The sequence below is a fragment of the Lissotriton helveticus genome, chromosome 10 (assembly GCF_964261635.1).
Source record: "Lissotriton helveticus chromosome 10, aLisHel1.1, whole genome shotgun sequence".
Lineage (NCBI taxonomy): Eukaryota > Metazoa > Chordata > Amphibia > Caudata > Salamandridae > Lissotriton > Lissotriton helveticus.
The window spans coordinates 69,449,469-69,473,936 of NC_136071.1; the positions used below are offsets into that span (position 1 = coordinate 69,449,469).

General features: G+C 41.0%; 1 protein-coding gene across 1 annotated transcript in view; it reads right to left on the minus strand.

Annotated features, from left to right (window-relative positions):
• The window catches only part of LOC144785897 (metalloproteinase inhibitor 1-like), a 121,285-nt gene that overhangs the window by 73,396 nt on the left and 23,421 nt on the right, over positions 1-24,468 (minus strand). Inside the window, exon 2 of the mRNA XM_078664770.1 lies at positions 17,196-17,363. Coding sequence (XP_078520896.1) covers positions 17,196-17,319 — 124 coding nt within the window. The 5' untranslated portion in view covers positions 17,320-17,363. The remainder of the gene's footprint in view (positions 1-17,195; positions 17,364-24,468) is intronic.

Genomic DNA, 24,468 nt, shown 5'->3' on the forward strand with positions numbered 1-24,468 from the left:
CCTGTAACACTGGAAGACTACCTGCATACAGCCCTATGCACAGGTGCCTTAGACTCACTGTAAAGGAGGTTTTCTCCTAGTAGATTAGGTGATCTCCAAAATGTCACCACCTGCCTGGGCTTCAGGTGCTGCCTCAGCCCCTCAAGGGTTGGGCACTCGACTCTGCCTTCTAGAACTCCTCTCTGGTGGGCCAACCTCAACTTGCAACACGGCAAGCTCAGGCAGGCCACCCAAAGAGGCAATCCTCCGTAAACAGCCCTGGGACCGCCTCTTTGAAGACCCTATCCACCGGTACCATGGAAACTTCCGAGGTGGGCTTTCCCTCCTTCTGCCTGTCCCTTTCTTTGCAGCTGCCTGGACAATTCTTCCAGGCTCTCTTAGTCACATACCCTCATCTCGACCCCAACATTTCCAGGTAGAACTTGAGCTCTACTTCCTTCCAAACAGTGTGTTCCACGTCATTCCACCAGATGGTACCTGATGGTAGTCATACTGACTCCTGTGTCCCTCAGAGCCTCTACCCTCTTCCCATTGATGGTAACCCACTGCCTATACTTGGAAGTGTTAGCTGGCAGGTATGCCTTAGGTACCATCTCTCCATCACCCAGTGACACTAAGGTAATCTCAGTTACACGCTTCACTGACTGGGACCACCTCCTCCAAGCACTACAGTGGACAACATCTGGAACTGCCGACCACTGGGGGGCTGTACCCCCTTGGACCACTTAGCATCTCCCTTGATGTGCTCCCTCAGAATTAGGTTGTACAGCCCATCATAATCAATAACTTTGCTGCACCTCACTCAATCATTCAGTGATTTACTAGAGTAATCTAAGAAGTCTACCCAGGACTGGTTATGATGTTTATGGCTGTCCCTGAACCTCTGGCAGTATTTCTTAGAGGTCAGGTCAAACGTAGTGATAATGATGGACTTCATGGGGCATACTCAATCTGGGCATCTACCGCAAGCGTGAGTAATGTATCCCTCCCACTGCAGGCATAAACTTCCACAACCCTTCTGTCCCTAAGTGATCTTCTGGGATTCTGAGTACCTTCAGTGCTACCTCAAGTGGCTTGTGGCATATGAAGAACTATGTGTGAGCGGCTAACAAAGGTGTGTATATCGTGAGAACACACCCATAAGGACTATCACCCTTCGTGAGAGTATGTCCATCAGTTACGAAATCTGTACCTCCCAGTACATCATTTGGTCTACTCCACAGTAGGTAGTCCTTGTAGTGCCTCCACGGAGGATAGTTGTTAAATAGCGATGTCTGGTGATAGATGGTATAGTCGTAACTTGGAGCAGTGCTATAGTGTCAAGTGAAGGTTAAGTGAAAATTAAATATGTGTTCATATAAAATTGGATAATGCAAGCAATGTAACTTTATTCTGATGACAAGCACCTCCAATGTTAAAAACAATCAAGTGCAAAAATGGGGTCATGTGGTTCAAACAAATAGCCACTGACTCGATAGTTTGGTCGACATGTTTCTGCGGACTACTAGAGGTCACTCTGTGCCTGCCGCTTCTTCAGGACCCATTCACTATTTTTGCTACTGCTTTAAAGTGATGTACAGAAAAAATATATATACAAAAAGGACATACATGAACAGAGATATCACTTGTCACCTGTTCATCTCTGATTTTCTTCCTTATTTTTAAGGAGAGAATGCCTCGCCTCACCTGGCCAACAGCTCAGGAAAACGGAGCACCGCTCTGTCCGTCGGTACTCCACTCAGCCTTCCGGGCTGTTTAGGGAGGTCCCCAAACAGCCCGGAAGTGAATGGGTCCTGAAGAAGCGGCAGGCACAGAGTGACCTCTAGTAGTCCGCAGAAACATGTCGACCAAACTATCGAGTCAGTGGCTATTTGTTTGAACCACATGACCCCATTTTTGCACTTGATTGTTTTTAACATTGGAGGTGCTTGTCATCAGAATAAAGTTACATTGCTTGCATTATCCAATTTTATATGAACACATATTTAATTTTCACTTAACCTTCACTTGACACTATAGCACTGCTCCAAGTTACGACTATACCATCTATCACCAGACATCGCTATTTAACAACTATCCTCCGCGGAGGCACTACAAGGACTACCTACTGTGGAGTAGACCAAATGATGTACTGGAAGGTACAGATTTCGTAACTGATGGACATACTCTCACGAAGGGTGATAGTCCTTATGGGTGTGTTCTCACGATATACACACCTTTGTTAGCCGCTCACACATAGTTTGTTCTTCTTTCTTTTGACCCACAGTTATTCGTTGTTTTTTCCATAGTCTATAAGGGGGAGATAAACTGTGCCCAGGTCATTAAATAGTCCCTCGAACCCTTCATTTATTCGAATTGCATGTTATATTGTGGCATATGAGCCATATGCCACAAGCCACTTGTCAATTTCATCCCCCCCCACACAGTTGAGCTCCATGTCTTTGGGTATGCCGACCTTCTTCCCACCTTCAGAAACAAAATGTAAGCTGCCACCTTTGCTGGATTCTCACCCTTGTCTTGCTTTGATCTCCAGTTCTTTCAGGTTCCGCTCATGCTCCAGCAGCATCCTTTTTTCCTTCCAAGGCTCACTCAGCTTTATTTAATCATCTGCATCTAGTCTAATTTTTTCCAACTGCAGCATGAGCTCCAGTTCTGACTCCCTGTCCTCCAGTTCATCTGGGGACAGGCCCATGGAAGCACACTACTTCCTATCTTCACAATGGGCTCTCTCTCAGTAGATTAAGGTCCTCCCTCCTCTGGGCGCTCCTGCTCAGTACATGAAGCCATGCCATCCTCCGCTCCCAAATGAACATCCCTTCCATCCAGAGTCTCCATATTAGGATTATCAGAGTCCTGAGGCTGGGATTGCATACTAATGACTTCCTGATAAGTCCGGTGGGCTACCTCAAGGTCCAGCTTTGTGGCCTTCTTTCCTGCTTGTAGCCCCCCTCTCCTTTCAGAGTTTCTGCAGCTCAGCTCTGTTGAGGGTTTTCAATGAGTCTCGCCACTTCCATGGTAAGTCAAAGAGGTAGGGAACTTACATTTTGAGAAAAAAGCCAATCATTAGACTAGGGAGGATTTTAAACGGCTAGAATTGGTCTCAAATTATTGATAGGGGAAGGTAGTGTAACTCAAGATTACTGTAGGGCACTGCACAAACACAAGTCCAAATCCCACCGCTGATCACCAGAGTAAGAATTCCGCCTGCATACTGAGCAGAGTAAAACCCTATTCAAGCAGAAACCACAATCTAATGCTAAATTAACCTGTGCTCAGACCCCTGGTAGCTTGGCACAGAGCAGCCAGGCTTAACTTAGAAGCAATGTGTAAAAGGATCCCACACCAGTTTAGAAAAATATGATCATTTTTTATAAATAAAACAAGACCAAAATGACAAAAACCCAATCAGTAGAACCAAAGATAAGCAGGTTTTAAAGATATCAGTGAAAATAGCACCAAAAAGCAAAAAGCCCCAACTGTGGATATCTGGTCATGCTGAACTGAGACAAAGGCACAGGTTCAGGCCAACCGCGATGGAGCACAGACTGGCTACAGGGATCCAGTTAGGCCCACTGAACAAGAGTACTTTAGGTGCTTGTTGCTGAGAGTTGCGAGGGCTCGCACCGAGGATGCCTTGTGCAGCCGAGGTGATGCATTGGTTCCGAGGTGCGGCAGAGTTGTGATGCGAGGAATTACCTCAATGAGGATCCCATCAACAAGGGCTTGCAATGCAAAGTCAGGCATCAAGGATATGTTAAAAGTCGAGGAGATGCAGGTTCGAGGAGCTATGACGCTGCAATGAAATAACCTGGTTCTTCGACAATGCTGCCACCGCCGACTGATTTGAAATTCAAGGACCTATGTTGGGAAAGGATCACCCAGGCAATGGTTCAGATGCAGACTGCGAGGTCGATGTGAAGCCCTTGCATTCAGAGAACGCTTGCAGCAGAGGCGATGCATTGGTTCTGCTCGAGATTGTGCCGCAGGGCAGAGGAAATGTGGCGATTCTGCTGGATCCACAAATGGGCTTGCAAACCACATTCAGGCCCACTTCCAAGGGTCCAGGACTGGGGTAGCACAACTTGGCAGCGTAGAACTCATAGCTGGCAGAGTCCAGGTGCTGGGTTCAAGGTTGTTGGAGCCTACTGTACCTGAGGCTATATTCAGGAGGTCAGACAACTTGCCCTTGGAGTCACCTTGGGGTCCTGAATTCAACAAATGCAGGCCCAGTCCTTCTCAACCAGGTAAGAGGGCAGCAGGTATCAGGTCAGCACAGAAGAGCAGTAGTTCCTTCAGAGCAGCAATCCAGGAGAGTGGCCGTCCTTTCAGCAGCACAGCAGTCGTTCTTCCTGGCAGAGTATCTACAGGTCCAGAAGTGTACTGGAGATTTGGTGTCTGACGTTCAATATTTATACTTAGTGCACTTCCTCTAGAATGTGGGTAAAGGTTCTAGAAATTCTGTTTGAAGTGCACAGGCTTCCTGCCTTCCATGCCATGACTCAAGACTAACCACTGATGCAGCCCTTTGTGTGGTGGCAGGACATAGCCAAGAGTAAGTAGGGCTGTGTCCAGCTCCGCCCTTCCATCATGCCAATGAGGGCCCATCCAGGAACATCTAAGATCTCTATTGTTTGTGACTGTCTAGAAGGAATACACAACACCCAACTGTCATCTAAACTTAGCTTGAGACCAGATACAGGCTACAGGAATTGAATGGTTAAGGCAGGAAAATGCCAACTTTATAAAAATGGCAGTTTCAAAACAGTAATTTTAAGTCAGACTTTGCCATAAGTTAGGGCATCTTAAAACATTTCCAAAGACAGTAAACATGAACTGTTTACCTGCTCTCATTTGGGAATTACGCATATTAAATGTAATAAGGTAACTCCAATATTAGCCTATGGGAGAGGTTGTCCTTGCAGTATTGAAAAACGAATTTAAGAGTTTTTCACTATCAGGACATGGAACATAAAAGTGCATGTCCAACTTTTTAAATACGCTGCACCCTGCCCTAAGGGCTGTCCATAGCCTACCTATGAGTGACATATGTTTTAAAAAGTGAGGTTTGGATTTGGCAAAAGGTTTATTTAGCCAGCTCGAAATGGCAGTTGAAAACTGCACACACATGCCGCAACGGCAGACATGAGACAAGTTTAAATTGATACTTAAGTGGATTGCACAATCAGTGTACAAACAAGTAGCATTTAATTTACTGGCCCTGTGTGGATGTAGTACCAGTTTATAAAGGACTTACAAGTAAAGTAAATATGCCAATTGGGGATAAGCCAATGTTTCCAGGTTTTAAGGAGTGAACACATGCACTTTAGCTCTAGTTACCAGTAGAAAGTGCAGAGAGTCCTAAGACCAGCAAAAAAGAGATCAGAAAAAATAAGGATAAGAAGGCAAAAGGTTTGGCAGAACACCACTCTAAGGCTGACAGATCTAACAGCAGGAAACTGGGGGATTAATCCATACTAGAACTGGAAAGCTGTATGCCCTAAATCATATCTCTTTTTTGTGTCAGACAGTACCCCAACCCCATTGGTTGATTTTTTCTTGTGTTCTTGTAAATATTACATACCAATGCAAACATGTCCATATATGCTTTCCACCATGCATTTACTCCAGTTACAAACATGCAAGGATGAAAGGCTGGTTTAAAAAAGCTTCCATCAGAAATTAATCAGGTTTCAACCTGGTGAGGCCAAACTGAATTCTGCACAACTTGAATTGTGTGCAGCAGACAGACAGGAAAGCCCAGAACAGAAAGAACTATAGTAACTGAGTCGCACTGCCTGACTGAAGGCAAATCTTTAGACTTTTTTAAATTAAGTATGCAGTTTGGAGATGTGTGTAATCAGAAATGAATCTTGGCCAAAGTAGACCCCAGATTGTGATCCCAAGACACTAGATGAAGACACTGGCCTGTTATAGAGGACTATCAACAAAAAACCAGATTGATGGCCCGTACACATGACAAGAACCTCCGTTTTGTTTGAATTCAATTATAGAAAGTTGTGTCCCATCCATCCAACCAAATCTAAGAGGCAGTTCCTAAGATTTGGGATTTCTCATGATCTCCATCCAGACACAAAATATATTGAGTGTTGTAGAAAATTGGGTTTTTAATTGATGGGGGGTGAAACAACAACGGCAATGCTTGTCAGGGTGAACAACACAATTCACTACATTAACCTGTGCTTTACCCTCTAGTAGCTAGGCACAAAAGCAGACAGGTTTACATTTGAGGAAATGTGTAGAGTATGTAAGTTGTACACAATCAGTAACAAAGTGAAATACACAACACAAGAAAAATCCTACCCCATATTAGAAACATAGAGTACAATTTAATGAATAATATGAGACCTAAGCAGCAAACATCCAATCAGTAGACCATGAGGTATGATTTTTTTGGGTAAAAACTAGAGCCTACAGGATCAAAGCCCCAACAACATGCAACCAGTAGCACAAGACCAGGACAAATTTGAATGTTACTGTAGACCGCGATGGAGCACAAAGCTGATGCATAATTGGACTGGGCCCTGTCTCGGCTTACCGTTGGATTTAGAAGACTTTTTAGTGAAAAATGTCTGCAAATTAAAGTTCAGCAGGGCAAGGCAGCCAGAGATATCCTGGGAGGGGGAGTGTCATCGTCACTTTTTTGGAAGTCGAAAATATCAAGCGGAACAAACCTACTGGCATTAGCCAATGACCGGTCCACGAGGCTGGATTCCCTTCCAGTGAGAAGTCACTGAATTGATGCTTTAGGGAATACCAATGGTTTGGTCAAGGGCTGGGACCAGCTGCAAGGAGCGGTGAGCAGTAGGTGATTAGGATTAGCGTACTTTCTGATGAATGTGTGACTATGAAGGACACCACCCCCCTTGACCGAATCATTGGGATCCCCTAAAGCATAGAGTGAATGAAGAAATACGGGTATTAGCATCCCACGTAGGACTCACTTGGGTTCATGTATAGGTGCACTGTCTCACATAAGAGTGTGGAATTTTGGTAGGCACCTCCAACTTTGTGATAGGGATCCTACAACCCTGATGAATGCCCCAGACCTAGTTGGCTAAACTATATGGGCAGACACATGTTTGTAGCTTTAAAGATGGACTAGATTTATTATCCTCTTAGGTCCCAACACTCAATTTGCTTTTTATTGTACCTAGGGTCCTTGCTAATAAAGGTGATAACTAAGAAACCCGAAGGTATTTTTATTGAACTGTATCCCGACCTTGTCCTGTAAGTTTTATGTAAGAACTCCCTCCTACCGCCAAGTCTTCGCAGAGGTTGAGTCTGCCCTGGTAGCACAATCTTTCTAGGTTGGGGAGAGGATGCCTATGATGATGCATGACACAATAACGTGTGTGAGGCATCCTCTTCCATTAAGGACGGCCTGTCTGTTTTGAAGGGCCCTACGGGACATTTAGTAGGTAGCTTCTGAACCCAAGGCTGATCTCTAACTTGCTTTTTTGTTAGGCAACCCACTTCTGTTGTGGTTAACTCATAGTGTTAGGTAACCCTATGAAAAGTAAGGAGACATGCAAATGTTGTCTTTGGTATGTCTGTTCCACTGCTGACAGGAGGAAAACTCTAACACAGCTTGAGCTAGAAGGTAAAAGTTTATTGCCTAAGCTCCCCAGTGCAGCCATCCATGAAGTAGTCACTGATCAACTGACTCTCACGCTCTAAAAAACATACCAAGCTGAACTCCAATGTCATAGGAGCATTCTACGTAGTGTGTATATTTATTCATTGAAAAAAACAGAGGTTGAAGTAACGTCATAGTTATGTGAATATGTCAGTGATAATATTAAAGTTTTTAACTAAAAAAACAGATTTTCACCAGTTTTAGTTAGTAGAGCTAATTATAACTTGTGCCCCCGCCATGCACTGCTTATGAACTCACATATTACATTACCCATGCCATGTTCTATGACATCATCTATGACATCACTGATGACATGCCAAATAACACTATTGATGACATCGTCCAAACTTCTTTTGCACACATTGCTTTTTAACCCCTTTGCTGCGGGGTGTTTTCCCCTCGCAGTTCGGGGGGGAGGGGGGCCGCGTGCAACGCCGCCGTGCTGGTGACGAGCTCAGCTCGTCATGAGGCACAGCGGAGCTGCACTCTTGATGAGCTGAGCTCGTCATGAGTGCAGCTCCACTGTGCCTCATGACGAGCTGAGCTCGTCAGCAGCACCCATGAGGATAAACAGGTATGGCATTAGAGCTATGAAAATAATAGCAAAATAGCACAGGATAATATGAAGCATCATTAATGCAGTCACAATACAACTCCCTTAGGTGTAGAAAGTATGTAGTATGTACAATATGGACCCTATACCATACACTTCATGGGAAGTTGAATTCACATTAAAGTCAAACACAGATATTTGGGAAATCCTCATTACAAATGATGTTAATTTGTATACAACTGTTCAGAGAAAGCCAAGTTCCTCAAAATACTCAATGGCCATTTAAATATTAATTCCCTAATACGGACACCTTTTATCTGCATCAAACTCCTGGCAGCCACCAAACCTACATTGAGAATTGAAGTTAATATGAGTAGAAACGTGTATATTATACATGTTGTTCACTCTATTTGTTTACAAACAGTGTAACTCTCATGAGAAATTCACTACAAAGCAGTACAAATCATTTACTAAGAAGAGTGTACACTCTATGCAACACTTGGCAAAAAAGACACTATTCCCTCCAAATGACCAAGGTCTGAATAAGTTAAAGTTAATTCTATCTGCAGCCTTCCCACTGTGGTAAAAGCTTTTTAGATAGCCCATATTCTGAAACAAAAGAAGCTCATGATCATAGGTTAATACATGGTGCACACAGTTTTCTATGTTACATAGAAAACGTCATGCTGAGATGGTTCTGTCTAATAACTCAAGGCTGCTTACAATACTCAGCATGTAGTATGTAGAATATTTGCCCTGTTGCAAACTTTTTCTGCAGAGCCAAAAAAGTGTCTGTAACATGCTGAACACAAGTCAACTGTCACCTGCACACAAGATTACTCTTTCAATGCAAAGATTTTTTAAGTTTTACAAAAATAGATAACAGCAATGTTCCCTCAAATTATTTCCCTTTGTGTGTATCAATGTTATGCTTATGAACGTACTTTTTATGACTGTATACAGGAAATTCAATAAAGTTCATTTACTTTATGAAAGATCGTGGTGATCCAGGAAGGGTCGGTTAATTGCTGAAGATACCCAGCATGATGAATATCAAAAAGAAGTTAGCAAAACATAAGGATATCCTCTGCTGCTTCTAAAAGCGATCTAGGTATACAATTGGACTCTTAATTTGCATGACTAGAATCTTGGCTTCCATGGTAGAGGGTGGAATATCTTTCTCTTTGACATTTGAATACAAAACAACCTGCCCCTTAGAGGAAATCACAGAACTCCCAAAATAAGTGGAATGGCCAGAAAATAGGTGAAGTCAGAGCTCCTCTCAAACAATAAAGAAACTTTCTGGCCCTCCTTAAATCACAGGTAATTACTATTCAATTTGGAAGAAAAAGGGGCAGGAAAAGAGAGCAAAGTTACTTTTTGGTGGTAACCCACACCATAAAGTAAACCTAAATGCAAGTTAAATGTATCTGTGCTAAATGTATTTTTCTTGTAGTAAAGTTCAGTCGATTAACTCAACTTGGTGTAACCAAAGGGTCACGGTTTTTAATGGTGTTTGGTGTACTGGAGGTGCATAACTTAACTGCTGTGCTAGAACTATTTCACAAACACACACACTAGAACATGCATTCACTATATACAAATTTTCAAAATGACATATCTTGAAGTATATCTCTAATCGTTAACAGAAAAAATTGTTTGACCAGTAGAATATATTCAATTAATTAAATGCATTCCAATGTAAAAATCATTTGGGTTTCATTTAAAATACTACAGCCACATCGAAAATATAGGAACCTACCTACTTACATTTCAATGAACTGCTTACAAAGTTCATCGTTAGGTTTAGTATCTGTGGAAATCAATATTAAAATTCCTTCCCCACATATTTCCCACCCATAAAACTCACAAGAAAAAGATTTAGCAACATATCTAAAGATGCAAAATTTGAATTTCAGATCATTGCAAATTCCACACATTTTATATGTACATAGTTTTGCCCCAGGAGATAATTACATTGTGCAGCGTGAATAGCATTTTGGTACTTAATAGTTGTAGCAGACAAGATTTTAATATCACCGTTTTAAATGTGAGCACAATTTGTAAAGAATTCTAATGCATCAGTTCAGAATATAAAGTCCCCTCAACAAAGTAACGTCAGTGTCCACACACTCAGAGGGGCTTCGTCAGGAGTGGCCTTAGGCACCGTAAATATAAGATGTGAACAAGACTTTTCAGGGGGTCATCATTTGCTTGGATGAGCGGCGGTAGACAGAAAGGTGTCACAAAACAGGCAGCTCTTTAGCAACATGTTTATTCTTTAGTAAAGCTTATGTAGATTTTCCTAGTATTAATGAAGGAAACTCACAATTTGAATAACAACACAGAGGCATGTATTATGCCTTCCTTACATTGCTTTATTTTAATAGGAGTAGTCAAGAATCACAAACAACTACATTTCCCATAAGGCTTAACAACAACATGCCAATGGGAGAGTAACAGTGGGGCATTAATAAAACCAATCAAACATATAGAACCTCTATATCACCTATCTTGATTGCAATTCGGAGTGAGTAATAAGAAGATGAGTTGCAGAAATTACTGAAAGATAAATATTAATTTTACGGTATGTCTTACCTTTGCTAGCCTGAGAAGCAAGGAAATATATTATCAAAGTGATGTCAGCTGAAAAGGGATGAATAGATTTTCCCAAACACCATGTTGACCAGTCCATGCTGATTTACATGTTTTGATGGTATCAGGAGCCCAGGATTTTGAGATATAATTTGCAGCTTCTGACGAAATGTCTGGAGTAGACTGGAGTAGACTGGGCTGCTCAGATATTTTCCAGGTAGGATGGTGTCAAATAGATTAAAGGGGTGGATTGAGGAGTTCAGAGTTCTATCTCCATTGCAAGCTGGATTCCGAGCAGCCACAAGCACCATCGACCAGGTTTTCAGATTTACTTTAATTTACTGGAAGTTAGTAACTCTAGGCAAAGGTAGTCTTTATGCCGCCTTTGTAGATCTCGGGGCGGCGTTTGATTTAGTCCCCCGTTGGAAATTGTGGCTAGTTTTGAAACAGCTTGGGCTTCCCCTGGACCTTTAAACTTTGATCCGTAGGCTCCATGAAGACAATAATGCCCAAATTAGATGGGGGGGGGCATGGGGAAGTCACTGAATCGTTCCCGGGGGAACGTGGCGTGAGACAGGGATGTGTGATCGCCCCTACAGTATTCTTGCTATATATTAACGGGATAGCTGATTGTATGAGTGCAACACCAACTGACGCCCCTACACTAGCTGGAGAAAAAGTACCTATTTTGATGTTTGCCGATGACATGTTGATTCTCTCCAAGACCCCGAGTGGGCTGCAAAAGGCACTAAAAATCTTTGAGGATTTCCAGAGGGGCTTGGAGGTCAATGTGTCAAAGACAAAGCTAATGACTTTCAACGCCCGGAAGGCAAATACGAGGGGTTTTAATATGAAGGATGGACCTTTAGAATTAGTAAATGAGTTCACCTATTTAGGAGTTAACTTAGGAGTGAACTTTCAAGGAAGTATGAAGTGGAATCGCCAAATTGATTTAGCCTCACTTAAACTCAGACAGATCTCGGGGGCTCTCTGTCTGGAGAATAATCTTTCTCACTTCCAGCCTATTAGCCCAGCCCTTGAAATTTATAATCTGAAAGCTGTTAGCTCAGCATTATATGGTTCAGAAGTTTGGGGTTGTGAGAACCTTTTAGCTCTTACTATTTCTGAAAACAGGTTTCTAAGAAACATTACTGGACTTCCACAGGGTACCTTCATGTGTTCGATGTTATTGGATCTGGGTAAAAAACCTATTGCAGCAGTAGCTAAATTGCGTCCCCTTCTGTATTGGAGGAGACTATGGTCTACACCTGAACTTGCTGGCTATGCAAAGGGCTTTTTAGACATAATTAGGGCTGATACATTACATCGCATCAACTGGTTATGGGTAGTCCGAAACCTTTTAGGAGAGCTAGGTTTAATTGCATTGTGGACTGACCCCGTAAACTCAATTTTTCCATCAAAAGCCATGCAGAAGACTAAATACTGGGATTTATTTCAAGAAACAAATGAAACGCAACAAGTGTCTACATCCCTTACCAGCCGGTTTTTGGATCCTAAAGTCGCCATGAGGTTGGAATCTTACTGGGATGCTATTACCAAACCCATGGATCGCAAGTTGTACTTTCAGTACAGGGTAGGTATGCTCCCAGTGAGATTTTGTACGATGAAATGGTCAATCCAACCTTCAACTAGGTGCCCGGGGTGTAGAGCTAATAACGAGTCCATGGCTCATATTCTTTTTGTTTGCGATGCCTATGCTGCCCCGCGCCGGGCCTGACTGACACCAATCTGTAGGCTCCTGGGCACAAGGGTGGCTGAGGAAGCTGAACGCATTTTGCGTACTGATACTTCACTACCCATTGCATTGGCTATGGCGAAATTCGTAGGCTGAGTATGGATTTTGAGGGCTCGCTTAATTGCTCAGAGTCCTTGATATTAAATATATAACAACTTTCTTATAATGGTGTATGTGCACATATTCTAATGCTCTATCTTTTTAAACCTGCTGTTTAACGATTTTATTGCCTGCATTTTTACCCAAGGGGATGTGTATAATTTTTATATTGTGATACATTATTTTTAAACTGTGATTTTTGCTGTATTCGCTGATTTGCACATTGCTTTTATGATTGTAAAAGTCGAATAAACTTTATGAATTTAATTGACGTGTGCAGTCTAGCTGTTTCAGCAAAGTCTACAATATGGGATAAAGGAGCCAATATATAAAGCATTTTCTCCTGGCTTTTGGACCAGGCTTTTTCCACCCCTTTTGTTGGATCTTTGTTGAATTGTGAGAAAAAAGTTAACATATTTAGATCTACGGCAGGAGTTGCAGTGATGTTAGAATGTAAAGAAGCTCTAGGACATTCCAACTTCAGTTTAGCTCTTGTCCAGACTTTACCGTAATCTACTTGAACTATGTTATCCTATATGTTCAGTAGGAAGCCATTCTGTTGAATTAGGATGGTAAATTAGTTTGAGTTCAAACATTGTTTGCCACTCCAAGGCCAACACTAACTTCACATTAAAGCTTTCAAATTGAGGAGCTAAAATGCAATTTATGTTTCTTACCTTTAGATGGGACACATAAATCTGAGTCATTACCTTTGTTATTGCCATTATTAGTGTCCTGGAAAAGTGTCATCATTTGAATAAGGAATATCTTGTGTGACTGTTTGAGGAAAATTGTGTTTGTTAGATGTTGTATGTCCATCCTTCAAAGGAGGCTCTGGAGGGCCACTGACCACGTTAATGTGTGAAGAGCACTCATCATCCAATCTCTCATCATTAGTAGATAATTGTTTATTCAGTACATCATCCTTGTCACAAGTAGATTAATCATTTTAAACTGTAGGTATTTTCACAGGCAAATTTTGTGCCTTGCCACACCCCACAGAATGGGTCAAAGAATGTTGGGACTTTATACCTTTAATAGTATTTTCTATATTTTTTGTAATCTTTTTCACAGAGGAGGAAACTGCTGATGACTGAATAAAATAATTAAAGTTACTAAAAAAAGTCCCTCACCGTCATCATCATCATGAAAAGCTGAGGGAAATTCTGAATTCATGTTAAATATTCTAATGTGAAAATAAATATGAAATACATCAGTAATTGACTATGTGAAATGTTTATAATAATTTAGAATTGTGGAGGAAAAAATCCAATGACAAACAAAAAACATGTGAAAGACTTAGATTAGTATTGAAATGGTTAAAATGGTTTGTTATTTGTGAAAAGGGTCAGTCAACAGCAGTAGCTCTGCCTCGGAAAGAAAGTGGTGAGGCAGATGGGGTGCGTGGAAATGGATTTAAAAATATTCATTTAAAAAAAATTAACTTGTCTTTTCCTTCACTGACGTGCCGCCTCTCCTCCGTCTTCTGCAGTCTGCTACAGCACTGGAGGCACTCAGGCTTCCGGACTCTCCCACCCAATCAGGACGCTGCAGAAGCAGTGTCCAGATTGGTCTGAGCGTCCTGTGTGGGCGCTCAGGCAGTGCCTGGGGAGGCTGGGCATGTTCTCCACAGAGCTGTGCGACACAGCCCAATGGAGAACATGTCAAGTGTGCATGACGGCTTGGCTAGCCCAAGAGGGTCGGCCAAATGGTCATGTGGACTTAGAGGAGTACAAACGACTTCTCACCCTGCTTGGCGTCACGGAGCCCAGCCCGTTCGTCACCCGACTCCGAGTGCCACATAGAAAAATAAAATGATAATAACGTCCTTTTTTTTCTTTTTCTTTTGTGCACTACTTAAATAGCAGTAGGGAGACGCTCCTCCGCCTTAGCGGAGGATCCACCACTGATCAACAGAGATAACTGTTCCCTCAATGAAGAGGCTGTTTCTAAAATAATTACTCTGACCCACATTGGTGAGGAAGTAGCAGGTGGAAATTGGGTACAGGCCATGCCCTGAAGAGAAGTCAACGGCAACATCAATAGGCCCCCAAGAGAAGGGCCTGCGTTGTCAAGAAGGGAACGGGTTGGCAAGAGAACCTCTGCCCGCTAGAAGCGGAGAAAGTTTAAACTACAGTCATGTCCTGGAGAGAAGTCACATACGTGACGGTCAGCCTCTGAGAAAGAGAGACAGAGTCCCTTCATTATCGGAGGACTAGGGCGGGAAGACCCTGTAAAGAACTGTGTCAGTGAATGAATAACGGTAACCACTGAGGAAAAACCTATTATCACACGACACAACTGTGTCGCAATAACATTGAGTAACAATCTAATATATTTATAATCAAAAGTTCAGTGGTGAAATTCAGTAGGAAAAACAATATATTACATGTATTATGTTTAAAATATTTAGAGCTAAGGTAATGATTGCTTATCTTGACTGTGAGCAGCCAGAATAGATGGCTGACTGCAGTCAGGATAGGTGTTACAGAAGTTCCTTATCTTTGATTGGTTTTATTAATGTACTATTGGCTTGTAGTCCTTATGCCTTATGGGAAATTAAGTTTTCTTTTGCTTCTTGACAGCTATTACTAAAATAAAGTAAATTAAGAGATGTATAATATGAGCCTCCAGTCTTGACATAATATTTTAACGTCATGCAGGCACTTGCATTTGGTTTGGGAGGTTAATGGCTGTCCCCTCAAAGAGTGCTAGTGTCTGCCTTTTGCCTTTTCTCTGTCTGGGTGCTTCCAGGGTCCCTGTGGACAGCACAAAGGCAAGGGCTGAGCCAGCATCCAAGTGCAGATGGTAGAGAGAACACAGGGCAGCAGGCCTTTTCCATGTTTGCACCCCACATCTGGAACGTATTGATCAGGACCACCCCAAAGCTGCTCCAGTGTAAGAAAGAGTTGAAGACTAAATCGCATCACTACCTCACAATGCAATAACAGTTCACAAACCAGCTTCCCCTCCTATCTCTTGCTGACTTTATGCTCATATTTTAACCTGTACACTCCATTGTTTTTTGACTAGTTTTGCACAACAGAAATGGCACATATATATAAACATACATATTCATTGCCCCTTAACTGAGATGTTTGTCTTTTCAGTTATTCCTAATTTTGTGGCTTTCCGGATTCACAGTTTGCTCTGCACAGTTCGGCCATGCTCTCGGTCTACTCCAGAGCTTTGCCTGCATGATGTTCTTCCTACGTATTTACTCCCTCGTACTAAACATATACCTCCATCTTTCCAAAGGAGTTCTTTAATACCTTTCCGCTTGCGACATTTTCAGAAGATATCTCTCCGTTTTCAAGTTTCTAATCAAAGAAGGCTGTCAGGATAGTCATCCTCTCCTCTGAAGAGCTCGAAAGGAGAAAGACGGTTACCCAGCCTTCAACTATTCCACTTGTAAAATTTAATACACACTTTTATGTGACCAATCTGATATTTAAAACAACCTAAATACATAAAATTACATATCTCACACTTTGAAAATGTTTGCACTCTGGTTTCAATCTGAGTACAAGTTTCCTTTAGTTTGTGAGTTCATGCTGAACAGCTGATGCAACTCTTGTTGCAGTGAGGATGAACTGGACTCACTAGACTCTTCATTTGTGCATCACAGAATGACGTCATCAACTGGCTTAGATTGGAGTGGAGTATGATTGGAGATGCTTGTGTTCCAAGATGAATCTGTGTCTCCCCAGTAAATGGAGAACAGAATTTCCTTCTTGCAGAGATAGAGATGAAAATTAAACAAATCTTTCTCCCTAATTACAAATTCTACTTCCCGGTTACAGATACCAAAGAGCACTCTTTTGTCTTCGGAACACCTTCAGCATTCTTCTGCACAGGTGGAAGTACATGGGGTCCCCATTGTCCTAAATGTTCCTAGCAAACTCCTGGCTGTGTACAGTGATCACAAACTCTGAACTGCCCAGGATGTATCTGGATGTACTTTTGGTGTTGTTTGTTACAGCATTATGTGACCACTCAGAAATGCCCCTAATGGAACAGGCCACCATCTCCTCATCAACCTAATCTCCTTCAGTTCACATGGATCACTACCAAGTTGTAGTGTGTGATGTATGTTTCAGAAATCCCAATCTACCCAGGCTTTTGTGCAATGAATGGATACATTTTATTGTTTCAAATAATTAAAATTGTTACAATGAAGTTCAAACGGAGATATTCCAGCACTTTCTGCAGTGTAATAACAAACTTCCAACAATTTTTGGCACAGCCAAACATTGGACCACTTACTAACCTAAGGTGGCAAATTTTAAAGATGCCGCTCACCAGACACTACATCTTCAAGAGCAGCACAGAGTGTTTGTGGGGATGCAGAACATTTCTGAACCCATTTCTGTGCTCAACCCCATAACATACAGCCTCTGTTTGTTTCCATAGCACTCCCCAGGCGTAGAGAACCTCATTGGAGCAAAACCTTTCAAGTGATGTCCAGTTAAACATCTCAAACAGTCAGAGAAAAACCGAACCAGTATCAGACATTCAGATTTAACAATATTTACCAAAACCGGAGTTGCAGAAGGCCCTCTGTGGGTGGTTCGGCAGACAGCTGCAGCAGTCTGTGCTAGGATAAGCTGCAATTGACATCAAAGCCATTACAAGCCACAACTGGATCTTGGCATCCATGGCGATAATGGGGAGTGGCAGAATACTTCTTGATGTCTGTTGACCTGGCACAATGAAAGAAAACTCTGATGTAATAGGTTCCAAAACTGTGAATTAGAAAAGCTGGATCCAGCTGATTGGGTCTTTCTCCTGCCCTTATATATTTTCTTATTCAACAAAACTATACATTCAACAAAAAATATAGCCAAAATAGTCACAAATGTGATCAAACAGCCTCTTGCAATACAGAGATGAAAGATGAATGAATGAATGAATGAGTTTTATTAATGATCGATTACTTGAAATCAATACATGAAGGCACCAAACACAGCGTTTCCCTAAGAAAAGTATAAACAAATGTTAAAACCATATTAAAAGGCTATCAGCAGTACCTTTTAAAAGAAATGACATTGCAAACAACATTAAAATTCTTAGCAGGAATAGTATCGTCATCACGCAGCATATGTATTAACTTTCTCTGACAGACAACTTATGAAAGAATGTGACTACTTTTGTGCCTAGTTACCTGTGAGTTAACTCAGGTCAATTTAGTGACTTTTTGTGATTGACCCTGCAAGGGATTGTAGCTGTAGCTTGACCAGGGTTCACAACCCTGTCAACCACCAACCCAATTTCTCGCATATAGGGGCACATTATGATGGCGGAAGGACCCCCACCGCCGGACCGGAGTTGGCGGTCCTTCCGCCATCACTGAGCATTTTACCCATTGCCAAATTAGAATGGCGGTGGGTATCGCGGCGGAATCAAAGTCCGTTTGCCGTTTTTCCGTCAGTGGCAATCGCACCGATTGCCTGGCAGATGAAAAAGGGCTACTAATAAGGTGGCGGTCGCTAGCATGCCCCGTCCGCCATAATATGATGTGTCCTGGGAGATGTCTTTCCATGGTGGTGCTGCCACCATGGAATGGCTGGCGGGGATTGTGTTCGGGGGCCCATTCTGGGCCCCCTTAGTTTGGGGGGAGGGGAGAGGTGCACTTCGCATTCCCATGCACAAGGTGGCAGGCACCGCGCGGTGCATGTCTCTGTCTGCAATGTTAAAAGGCCATCTAATTGGACTGGTGGGACCGCAGCGCGTCTGGCGGGCGGTCCAAGCACCGTTATGATGGTGGGCGGACAGATATCCACCCGCCATCATAATGAGCCCCATAGATGTTTTCAGGCAAAGTGATAGCATTTCCAAATGGATGGAGACAACTCGAGTTGTAATAAGCACTGCTCTCTGGATCCCTACTTTGTATGATTTGTGTAATCAGTTTGCTGTCAAAACTTGTAAGGGCTCCGCAACTTGAGAAACAGCTCTGCTGCATAAATCTATGAAGTGTATGTGTAGTTCGACTCCCTACTGCCAGACATTGCAAGATTTGTTTCTTTTTTAATAACCTGCCCCTTCGAAGAGATTCTCAGTAATTACATAATTACGAATCAAGCATAGTTGCCAGACCATGGGAGTGATGGAATATTTGTAAAGCCCTTTCAGAGGGTGCACAGACAGAATATCGAGTTTGAAATGTTGACATACACAAATATCGAGTTGGAAATATCGTGATACAGAAATATTGACAGCAAGCATATCGTGGTCAAGAACATCGACTTTAAGGTAAGAAATATTCTTTTTGAAAATATTGAAGTCATTAACATTGTTTTCCAAAATATAGTTGTATAAAATATCTATTTTTAATTAGTGTTATGTATTTTAGTATGTATTTTAAAAGTATGTGATCTATTTTTTTGTATAAGAATGCTTTTCTTTTTTAATATATGTGTTATATTTTTAGTAGTTATTATTTTTATTTTTATTAAAATGTTGTGCTTTTTAGTTCTGTAGCGGGTTGGGGGTTTATAGGGGAATAGGGTGGGAAGTAATTTAATTATAATAGATGAATTAGTATTTTTTATTTGTTAGTATTTATTTCATTTAGATTTTATAGTGGTAATTGTGGGAAATAATTTATTATTAATTAGTTATTAATTGGTTGTTAATTTTTATTAAATAATTAATTGGCAATGATGTCAATTGTGTCATTTTTTTAGGCTAGGGTTGTGGGTTCATAGGGGACTAGAGTGGAAAGTAATTTAATTATAATGCATTTATTTATATTTTTCATTTATTAATATTTATTTAATTTATATGTTATAGTGTTAATTGACGGAATTAATGTATTATTAACTATTTATTAATTGGTTCTTAATTATCATTATTTATTTAACTGGTAATTATGTTAATTGTGTAACTTTATTTCGGTGCGGGTTGTAGGGTAGGAAGTAATTTATTTTAATTAATTAATAAGTATGTGTTAATTAATGCTAATTAAATAATGAATATTTAAATATGGCGATTTTTTAATACATTTTAGATGTCAGTTGTGGGGTTTATAGTGGTAAAGGGTGGGAAATACATTATTTTAAATTAATTAATAAGTTGTTGAAATTGAAATGTTAGTTATGGAAGTTGTGTAATGATTTTTAGGTGTGGGTTGTGGTGTTTATTGGGGTAGAGGGTGGAAAGTAATTTATGTTTAATTAATTAATAATTAGTTGATCATGAATATTAATTCATCAATTGATAAATAATTAGGGTAAATATTTATTTTTATTTTGTGTGTGGGTTTTGGTGTTATAGGGTAACCTTTGGGGAGTATATTATTTGTTATTTGTTTTAATTTGTTGTTTAATTAATAATATTTCTTTAACTGATAATTATGTTAATTATGGCGGTACTTTTTAAAATTTAGATGTGTGTTGTAAATTGTGTGGTGTTATAGGGCAGGAAATAAAAATGATAACATTTATGTAATATTTAATGTTTTTGTTGATGAATATTTTCTATTGAAAAATAGTTATTTGTTTGTAAATTATTTATAATTATTTTTAATATAATCTTTCTAGGTATTTTTTAGAACTTTTTAACATTATAATATGTTTCTATCTTTTGTAATTTTTTATATATGTTTTCTTTTTTTCTTTTTTTAAATTTTTTTTGTTGTTAATATTTGGTTTGTTTTTAATTTTGTACTGACTGTAGTGGGAATTAATTTGTACCCCTCTGCTATCCAACACTTTCCCTATTGTTGCACTAACTTGAGTGGGAATAGTATTTTTTACCTCTTTGCTATCCAACACTTTCCTTACTGTTGCACTCACTGGAGTGGGAATAGTAGTTTTTACTCCTCCGCTATCCAACACTTTCCCTAGTGTTGCACTCATTGGAGTGGGAATAGAAACGTTTACCCCCCTGCTAGCCAACACTGTCCCTACTGTTGCACTCACTGGAGTGGGAATAGCAAGTTTCACCCCTCCGCTATCCAACATTTTCCCTACTGTTGCACTCACTGAAGTGGGAATAGTCATTATTACCCCTCTGCTATTTCCCTACTGTTGCACTCAATCGAGTGGGAATATTAAGTTTTACCCCCCGCTATTCAACACTTTTGCTACTGGTGCACTTACTGGAGTGGGAATAATAATTTTTACCCCTCTGCTATCCAACACTTTCCCTACTGTTACACTCACTGGAGAGGGAATAGTAATTGTTACCCCTCTGCTATCCAACATTTTTCCTGGACTTGCACTCTGTGGAGTGGGAATAGTCATTTTTACTACTCAGTTATCCAACATTTCCCCTACTGTTGCACTAACTGGAATGGGAATAGTAAATGTTACCCCTCTCCTATCCAACACTTTTCCTACTGTTGCACTCACTGGAGTGTGAATAGTATTTTTTTTTACCCATTCGCTAACCAACACTTTCCCTACAGTTGCACTCACTGGAGTGGGAATTGTTATTTGTACCCCTCTGCTATCCATCACTTTCCCCTCTGTTGCACTCACTGGAGTAGGAATAGTCATTTTTACTAGTCCACTATCCAACATTTTCCCTACTGTTGCACTAACTGAGTTGGGAAAAGTCATTTTTACCCCTCTGCTATCCAACACTTTTCCTACTGTTGCACTCAATGGAGTGCAACATTTCTGTTAAAATACTATTAAATAGTTTAATGTTTTAATTTATAATATAATGTTTTTTATTAGATTTTATGTTATAGGTGTATATATATATATATATATATATATATATATATATATATATATATATATATTTGTAAATGTTTATATATTTATAAAATGATAAAAGAAATTCAAAGTAATCGTTTATCAATTGTTTCAAAGTAAATATATATATATATATATATATTACATTTTATATATCATGTTTAAATGTTTTAATTAAATGTATTTCATATATTGTTTTAGGGCTCGCCCCTTTTCTATTTCGCAGAAATAGAAAACAGGGGTGAGCCCTTATGTCACTGATCTGCTTCTTTCCCCAAAGGCTCTATTCAGGCAGCTGATTGGCTCTCTTCAAGCCGGATTCCCAACAGTTCACGAGAAATAGAATCACGTGACAAGCTCCTCGTGGACGAACTTGCACGATCCTTCCCCCTGGCAGCAGCATTTCTCCTTTCACGGCCGCCAGGCGACATCAAAGGGTTCCGCTGCCCCGCCCCCTGCTTCATGGCCATCTGCTCCTCTCTCCCCGCACACAGCCTTACTCGGATTTCTCCTCCCCCCTCTCTTTCATCACTGGTCACCCAGGGGCCTCCCATGATTGTGCGACCTCGACCAGCCCTGCACTTCCCACCTTCAGGTAAAGCAGCCATCGGCAGCAGGTTTCCCCCTCCTTTTCTTACATTGGGGCCGTCGCCAGAAGATTTCCCTGTGCTGCTTGTTTTTCTGTTAGTGACTCACCATTATTGTCCTAACCCCTCAATTAGTCCCTCACCATATTTCATGTTAGTAAATCATCCCCCTTGTACTGACCCCTCCACCTGGTCCTTTTATTCTCCCCTCACTCACTGCTCCTCTTTTCACCCCTCACCTTATTGTTAGTGACTCACCCTCGTTATTGTTTCGCACTCCCTCACCAATTATTCATCAGACACTCGCCATACATTTGCTAAAGCTCACAATTGGCGCTTTACCCCTCGCTAGCCACCCCTCTCCTCACCTTCATTTGCCGATCCTCTCCACAACCCCAGACTCGCTCACTTTTTCCCAAAGTTCACTTCCAAACTACTATTTAATAATTATTTACCCAAGTGTTGCACATCTCCCCTACCTTCTTCTTTTGCTGCCCCTCTGTTTATCCCTTTAAAATAAATGTCTTTCCTCTGCCCTCCCATTTACTCACAACGCCTTCCATTGCCTCCATATTACTTCTCCACACTGGCATGAAGGTCACAATTTGAAACTGGGTAAAATTGCGCTCTTTCCTCCCATCCTCCCCTACTGCCCTTGCTACTGTCATATTTCCATCCCTAATTCCTCTCTTCCCTCCTCGCCGACTGCTTTTCCCCCTCTTCCTCCCACTGCTCTTCCCTCTCTACCTCCCACCGCTCTTCCCTCTGTTCGACACTCTCCCCTTCATCACGCATTATTTTGTCGTTCTTCCCACCTTCAACCCCCGGCTCTCACCACCTTACTGTTACCCTCCATTCACGCGCGTCTCTGCAGGAGAAGGAGGTGGGTTGTGGGGGAGAGAGAAGAGAGGAAGAGAGGGAGAGAGAATCCATCTGTATGTATTTTTATGTTTTAGAAGAATCTTCTCGTGTGGTGTTATCTGCATGCGTGCACAAATGGCGTGGGGTGTTTGTATAACATGCAACTTGTGGCCTGTCTTGACTGTCCATTTCTCCAATGCAGACCAGAGTCGATTTATGGCAGTTGCTGTTTATTGTATCAGGTGCTCTATCTGGAGCTGTGACAGAAACTGAAAGCTATTATTCGTCCATTTTGTGAGGTTGCAGTCTGTATAGCAGGAATAAATATATCACTCAGCGATTTATATAGCAGGAATAGAATATCACTTAGCGACTTGATAAATACCGTTAAAGACACCTTGGGTATCATTTTGAGTTAGCGGGGTTGGAGACTCATTAGGGTGAAGAAAACCCCAGGCATGCAGTATTAGAGCCTCTGCTTGCATAAACATTTGACATGGTCGCCTATCAGCCACTGAGACACCAGGTCATAGTGATGGTCACGTCTCCCTGCATCCGACCAGGTCTGCATTTCCATTTCCTGGGCAGCTATTCAAGAAATGGAGGCCCCGGGCAGAGTAATCAAGCATTGACTCAGTGCACTGGGGCCTTTTTTTGTTTTCAAGAAATAAACTCATACTTTGGGAGCTTGTTTCTTGAAAACATTAATTTCCAAATTGGTGCAACAAAAATGGCAGCTGCTCAGCAATGTTCAGTGTTTTCGGTCGGTCCACTGAAGGCACAGATGTCCTCCACCACAGGAGCAGCAGAGGCCAAACCCTCCAATGACCGAATGGACGATTGATTTGTCCGCATGGGTCCAAATGGCGCTTACATTTTCATGCATCATGTTATGTTTCCATTATAAAAAATTTCACAGCAGATATATTTTGCAGATCTATATACTTTTGGTAAACTAATATCTAGCTCTAATCTTAAACAATTACCAATCTACGTTCCTCTTTTTCCAAATTATAAACTACCTTACATCTTTTGTCTTTGTTTTTTTGATGAAAATCCGGTTGTTCTTTAACATTCCCGTTAGTGTAGTGTGAGCTAAGATGCAGTACTGCCCCAATCACTTTGTTTTGTCTTATATTTATTACTTAGAACGTTTTGTTTTTTTCAGAAACAAGTTAATGTAATGTGTGTTAGTCAAAACTATGCAATAATGCTTGCATTATTTTTCAATGTTGCTTCACCCCTTTCTCTCTTGTCAATTGCTTCACCCCCACTCCATTCCTAGCCCGCACCTGCAACCCATTCATTCATTTTTAAAGCCTGAGCCTTTTTGTAGACATGTGCACGCGTGTTGAATGCACGCCTACCAGCAGCGGCCATTTTATCAAATTTTTTTGAGGGGAGTTTTTTTTTTTTTGCCATGCTGCAGATCAGCCACAATGATCTGCAGCTTGGCTAAAAGGCATTGACAAAGCCAAAAGGCCCCATAGACGAGACCTATTGGCTTTGCCAATGCTTGTTTAAATATATATTAAATCTAAATATTTTTTTTAAGTTAATTTTATTATTCAATATATTTAACATTATATATATATATACATATATATATATTAAAATCAATATTTTTATACATCAATTTTGGACATCTATAT